Source organism: Ctenocephalides felis, unplaced genomic scaffold (assembly GCF_003426905.1).
Source record: "Ctenocephalides felis isolate EL2017-DRISC unplaced genomic scaffold, ASM342690v1 CF-g0.4_SCAFFOLD_03571, whole genome shotgun sequence".
NCBI lineage: Eukaryota > Metazoa > Arthropoda > Insecta > Siphonaptera > Pulicidae > Ctenocephalides > Ctenocephalides felis.
The window spans coordinates 5,927,154-5,934,319 of NW_020539725.1; the positions used below are offsets into that span (position 1 = coordinate 5,927,154).

A 7,166-nucleotide genomic window follows, 5' to 3' on the forward strand; every position below is an offset into this window, starting at 1 on the left:
TCATTCTTGCTACAGTAAACGTCTTCTATAGAAATGCTTGTTCTCTCTAACATCGCGCATCTTTCTTTCCAATGCTCAACCGTGTCCTCATCCTTCCCACACAGCTCACACCTTCGTTCTTCAGGGTTCAGCCAGTGTTTGTTATTTTTCTCCATGGTGCCACATCTATACCGCGCAATTAATCTCTGATCGCAACCATTGCTCCAGCCTCTTAGATTCCAGCGGACGTCCACTTGTCATTATTTCTCTTTACTTTCTATTGTATCTGGATCTTTCCAGTTTGTTCCAGTGCTCTTGACTTTGTACCTCGCTTCCTCTCTCCCGCAGTATCTCTCCAACATTCGCTCCGGTTTCACTCAGCTGAACTATGCCCTCCTGGCCTAATCCACATTTGTTTATATATCTTCTCCTTTCATCCAACCTCTCTTTATCTCCTTTATCTCTTCTTCTTTCGCTAAAACACTCCTTCACTACGGCATTCTCTCCTGTCTTTAACTGTTTCTCTTCATAATTAATCGCTCTCTTAGCTAATCTCAGATGTAATTTGTCTCGTTTTACTTCCTCATAGAGTACATAATCTGAAGTACAGGACTCCAGACCAAGTATCTATTTCAAGTATCTCTTCTGTACTCTTTCGAGCTCTGCGATCTCTCTCTAACCCCAAATCTCTGCGCAGTAAGCCAACACTCCGACTACCAAACTGTCAAACATCTTTATTCTTCTGCTGAAGTTATTGTGGAATAATTTTTCGCCGAGGCTCCACGTACTTCTCATTACTGTGTTTGCTTTTTTAGTCAGATTTTTATATTTTCTTTGATTTTTCCACTTTTTGTAAAATGGTACCCCAGATACGTAAACTCTTTAACTTCTTCTATATTGACCCCTTTCCATAGACAGTTTGTACTTTTTTTCTCCCTCCCCCTTTTTTAAAAAACATAACTTTCGACTTTTCCTCATTCAACACCAATTTCCTTTTCTCCAAGTATCGCTCTAGCCGCTTCATTGTTTCCTGTAAGTCTTTTTCGCTTGTTGCCAAAATTGCCAGATCGTCCGCATACGCTAGGCTCCAAAATTTTTCTTGCTAGCGGGTTGATTTGGAAAGGTTTCACAATAAAATGTTGTTCGCCGCCTTCCTCCTGGTTCTTTTCTGTCAGAACAGACAATACAATCTCTTTTTCTGTCTCTCGAATTTAGAACATGCCACTGATTAGACTGTATATTGTCGGAGAACGATGTAGATGGAAATGTTTGAGATTTTCGAAAATCACCTCTCAACTGTTTCACAAGACTTTTTACAAAATTGTGGTGTGACATTGGTTTTTATTTTTTTTCGGAAATAAAAGCTATTTGTCCCAATTTAGACTTTTATTGAAATAATTGTTGCTTCTATATTATTAAGAACGGGGGTAGGAATATGGGTATGTGGGATGTTATTTTTGATAAAAATAGCGGTTCCACGACCTTTGATGTCATCTTTATCGTTCCTGTAATTTTTGTAACCATAAATAGAAAAATTTATATGTGACTTTAAAAACGTTTCGGAAACCAATGCTATGTGTATGTTGTTATGAGTAAGTAATAGTTTAAATTCAGAAGCTTTAGCTTTAATGCTGCGTGCATTCCAGTAAAGTATATTTAATTCGTTATTTTTTAAAATCATTTCCCAAAGATAAAATGTTTAATTAATATATTATCATATTCATTTTCATTTGCTGAATTTAAAGTTTGCGCTAATTTTAAAAATTTTTTCAAGAGATTTAAAAACGTTTCGGAAACCAATGCTATGTGTATGTTGTTATGAGTAAGTAATAGTTTAAATTCAGAAGCTTTAGCTTTAATGCTGCGTGCATTCCAGTAAAGTATATTTAATTCGTTAATTTTTAAAATCATTTCCCAAAGATAAAATGATTAATTAATATATTATCATATTCATTTTCAATTGCTGAATTTAAAGTTTGGGCTAATTTTAAAATTTTTTCAAGAGATAATTTTATTGCCGGTTTTGCAAAAACCTCTTGAATGAATTTAAACGATACCTGATAAATTAAAATTATTGGCCTGCGGTTGTGTACCTGTTTCTTGATCCAGAGCGGCTTGTTGTTGAGGGTGCGGCGATGGAACTGGATTCTGAGGTAAGGGTAGGGTATTTGTCATTCGCTCAGGTAGCGCTGGAAACTCTCCATGTTGTAACACTGCATTGAATTTTCTGGTTAACGGTAGAGGAGCAGGTGCCGGAAAATAGACATTTTGTCTGGCCTTGATTTTCAGTTGTTCTCTTCTAGCTTTGATTTCCAGTAGTTTCGGACAAGATTTGAAATTTGCGGGGTGGTTGCCTAAACAGTTGATGCACTGCGCTGGTTCCGCTCTGGTTTTGGGGCAGCTGAACGCCTCGTGGGGTTTTGTACATTTCACACATCTATTCTGAAGGTTGCAATAAGAGGAAGTGTGACCAAAATTTTGGCAGTTGTAGCACTGTGTAATGTTTCCATTTGATCTATATTTGTCCCATTTGACTGCGTACCCTGCTAAGTGTTTTTTGTTTCTAATACGAGCCATATCCTGTTCATGATGAAAGAAAAGTACGAACACTGGTAGTTTGATTTTTTCACCTAATACGTTGGTTTTAGTCATTTGAATAGCTTTCTCAATTCTGCAGAATTCTATGATCAGTCCTTGATATATTTCATCACTTGTTACGTAAGGTGGAATTCCTGCAGCAACAATTTTTATAAACTCAGATCCCTTCTGTGGAAAAGTGTAAAATTTCTTGATGTCTTGTTTCAAACTTTCGTACACTTTTTTGTAATCCCCTTCGCTGTATGTGGTGATTCTGTAGTGCAGTTTTCCTTTGTATTGCACTTGCAATTTGTTCTTACACTGTTTTGCCAGAAGTTTAACATAATTATTTTTTCCTAAATCATCTAAAACTACAGGCATTGTTTTTTGGGTAAATTGTTCTTCTTTTTGTTTTTTTTGAGGTTTCCGGTTCGGTTGGGTTAGGTTTTTTGCGTTTAGTAGTCACAAATTCATCTTCCATTTCGATTTTACTATTTTCTTCATCTTGTTCAGCACAAGCTAATGGCGCAAATTTGTTTATATGCACAAATCGCCCCGCTGGCAGTACCTCGTTCAGTTGCTGTGCGACACTAATGTTAGAGTCCTGATCCGCAGATATAAGACTTTGGTCATACAAAAAAAGTCATAAAAATCGTCGAATTTTTTTTTAACACTTTATTACAAGAAAACGGCCCGGCCGATCTATGCCAAAATCTAATCAGCACGATTCCCTACCAATATCTTTCGAACGGTATTTGAATTTTCAAAATCGATTCAGAATTGCGAGCTAAAACGTGGACGATTTGTTTTTAAGTAAAACTTCTTTAGGCGCGACATGGATGTGAATCCGTACAAATGCAACGGAACTGAGTTACGGCAAGGTCGCGTGCCATTGATTTGTCATTCGCTCTCGATGATATCACTATACGGGTTCGATTGTGATTGGTCGTATTTGTGCGAGGCTTCTTGGTATGCGTGACTTTATACGTGTGTACGAAAATCGAACCAAAATCGTGAAGCATATTGTTCATTTATCGGTGTTTCATGTCATTACATTTTAAGGTTAAATATTATATTAGTACAAATCTTGAGTTAATAAAAAATGTCTGGATCGGAAGAATATTTTATCCCGTCCCGTATAAATAATTATAGTGCAAATAATAAAGCAAATGAAAAATCTGTGCCGTGTAAGACACGCAAGTTTATTGAAGTACTTTGTATTATTCGTGGTTACTATATATTTTTGAGGTTATTAAAATGAAAATTATTTTTATATGCAAGACAGATACTACAACTGTTCAAAGAATGAAACTGTATCGCCAACGCAATTACACGACAAGTGAAATTGTGAAAACAATATTTATTTAGGCGTAGTTTAACATAAAAATTCTTTGCATTTTTATAGATATTAAAAAATATTAAAGCAGTATAGCTTTATTCTAACATGCCGAAGATACATCTTTTTCAGAATTATATCTCAGACACTTTTAAAATTTTAGAGGAAATCTACATGTTTTTCGTTTATAATGGCTATTAAGTATTACAAATTAGATATAATCTAAAGCGTATAAAATATATTGATTTTAAATTTATTTAGAAAATCTAGGCCATTCGCGGGTTGATTATAATCAAATATTTTTGAATTTTCAATTATTTTTAACGTATTGCATTATTAATATTTGGGTTTTGAAACATTTTACTTATTTATTATGCTATTTATTCTATTGAGCAAACATGCAAAGAAAACTAAAAAAACTAGCTTTTCATTTTCAATCATAACATTCGTATTTCATGTTGGATTTTTTAAATTTTACGTTAATTTAATTTTTCATTATTTACAATATCCAAAATTGCGTCGTAAACTTCACAATTACAAGTAATTTTAGAATATGGACACCACTAGGTATAAAAAAAGCCTTAAGCTTCTCGTTCCAAAGTAAATTTTGCTTTCATTTTTCATATTTGTTCCATTTTCATATCCCTAACCACGCATGTCTTTCAAAGTTCAGCAGATGCGAAACATTTGCAACAAAAACAAAAGTATCCCGATTAGTCATTATCCCGATTATAATTTGTTTATATTTTTAACAAGTTCTGTTTCAACTAAATCAGCTCGCAATTTTTCGTCAATAATGCCCAACAATTAATTTAATCTTTCGCAGGTTTGCGCTTATGGGATTGCACACTAGATAATTTCTTTTTCGATTCCACGGTAGCTTCAAACAAAGAAAAAATTGAATAAGTAGATTAAGCAATAAACAGATCAATTTACTAATTGCACAGTTATTAATCGGTTAATTGTTTCTACTGATATCACATTGCAAAATAAATATGCTTTTTGTGTCTCCGTATCCCTAGTTAAGTTAGATTGTTTATTATAATTTATCAAGTATTCTAGATTTTATATAAATAATAAAAAATATAAATAATATATTATAAATTTAATTTCCAAAACTCGTTTTGGCGCCCCCTAAGGCGTGCGCCCGCATTTTTTGCATGCGTAGTAGAATAGTTCGTGTAGCTGTTTATCATTTATAGTCTAAAAGCCAGTGAACTATTTGACTAACCTGTTTTCACAAAGCCAGAAATTTTTTTAATGATATTTTATTATCGGCCCATTAAGAAAGTACCATTCTGGCAGTCATTCCGCGGTTGCGTCATCATCCCTTCAATTTGTGAAAATGTAAAAAAAAAATTTTTTTTAACTTGCTCGCACAAGGCTCAAATTTTGAGGGTGTCTTCTTTTAACTGTTCAGAAAGCATATGTAAAAAGCCAGCCCATTCTGACGGTTGCAAGGGTCTGCCAGACGAGTACATAATAGTCACGACGCGCAAGGGTGTGGCGCATTGCCATACATAATTGACTAATACCCTTGTATTTGTATTTAATATTATACGCCATTTGAAGGTCATTTTGAAAATATCCGTTATACCAAACTTCAACTTTGTATCTCACCTTATGGCCGAGATGTCATTGAAAATATGCCAAAGTGGCCCCTTTTTCAAACTCAATTTTTGGCGTAACCATAAAAGATATCGAAAAAAAAATTACGTGATTATACTCATACTGGCTTAAACCACATAATGTATAGTAAAATATGCTTAATAATCCTTTATTATTAGCTAAAAAGGATAAAAAATAATTTTCAATAATGTTTTCGGATAGTGCGTTTTGTTAATTACTTTATTATTAGCGTTAATTTAAAAGCTTATTGTTTTCTCTTTTAGTACTGCAAAATGGTTAAAATCAAATTTGTGGAACACATTGAAAAATTGAAGACCCACTAGGTATAAAAAAAGCCTTAAGCTTCTCGTTCCAAAGTAAATTTTTGCTTTCATTTTTCATATTTGTTCCATTTTCATATCCCTAACCACGCATGTCTTTCAAAGTTCAGCAGATGCGAAACGTTTGCAACAAAAACAAAAGTATCCCGATTAGTCATTATCCCGATTATAATTTGTTTATATTTTTAACAAGTTCTGTTTCAACTAAATCAGCTCGCAATTTTTCGTCAATAATCCCAACAATTAATTTAATCTTTCGCAGGTTTGCGCTTATGGGATTGAACACTAGATAATTTCTTTTCGATTCCACGGTAACTTCAAACAAAGAAAAAATGAATAAGTAGATTAAGCAATAAACAGATCAATTTACTAATTGCACAGTTATTAATCGGTTAATTGTTTCTACTGATATCACATTGCAAAATAAATATGCTTTTTGTGTCTCCGTATCCCTAGTTAAGTTAGATTGTTTATTATAATTTATCAAGTATTCCAGATTTTATATAAATAATAAAAAATATAAATAATATATTATAATTTAATTTCCAAACTCGTTTTGGCGCCCCCTAAGGCGTGCGCCCGCATTTTTTGTATGCGTAGTAGAATAGTTCTGTAGCTGTTTATCATTTATATACAGATATACTTTATAATTTAGTTTTTTTTTAGAAAACGTCGATTTACGGCAAAAAATCTGTTCACACACACACATACACATACTTTTTCCAAATTTGGTCTCATTCGATTCAGAATGGCTTGAAACGTCGAGAAAACATAAAATTAGCGAATCGGATTTTTTGATGAAAACAAACCCTTCCTTCGGGAAGTTAAAAATGCTGGATATATCCTAGAAGAAAGACTGGGTACAGTTGGGTATGACTGATTTTTTGAGCCGAGAATTCATAGACACGTTCGGATACTTGTATCCTAATCAGAAGGAAGGTTACAATTTCCGGTCATGTAGGTTGCGTGAAAAATGTCACTGTATGTATATCAGTACGATTTATTGTATTGATATTGTATACGATATATTGTATTTTATACGATATATGGTATTTTAGTAATTTCAGAGCTGGCCTGATCAATTCAAGAGAGAAGTCGTGCACTGCTTGCTTTTTAAAAAAGTGTTACATCTTAATACATAAGTAATATTATGATTAAGATGAAGCAACAATAAATTTTTTTTTTTTAATATGTACGTTGTAGAAATTACAAATCTAATACACATTTAATTGTTTCAAAATAAATTTATTGTTTTCGATTTTTTTGGCATATATTAATATATTTCTGCGATCTTGATTAATTTACAAATGTTTTGTAATTTAACA

At 33.2% G+C, this 7,166-nt stretch overlaps 1 protein-coding gene across 1 annotated transcript; it reads right to left on the reverse strand.

The window, feature by feature from the left end:
• Window positions 1–2,025: 2,025 nt before the first annotated feature.
• Window positions 2,026–2,937, reverse strand: LOC113385508. Its single transcript, XM_026623363.1, has one exon. The coding sequence runs from the start codon at window positions 2,935–2,937 to the stop codon at window positions 2,026–2,028; it is 912 nt and encodes a 303-aa protein (XP_026479148.1).
• Window positions 2,938–7,166: the final 4,229 nt, after the last annotated feature.

What these genes read in the sequence shown, in the direction of transcription:
- LOC113385508 (XM_026623363.1), bottom strand. Translation starts at nt 2,937, where the DNA reads ATGCCTGTAGTTTTAGATGATTTAGGAAAAAATAATTATGTTAAACTT.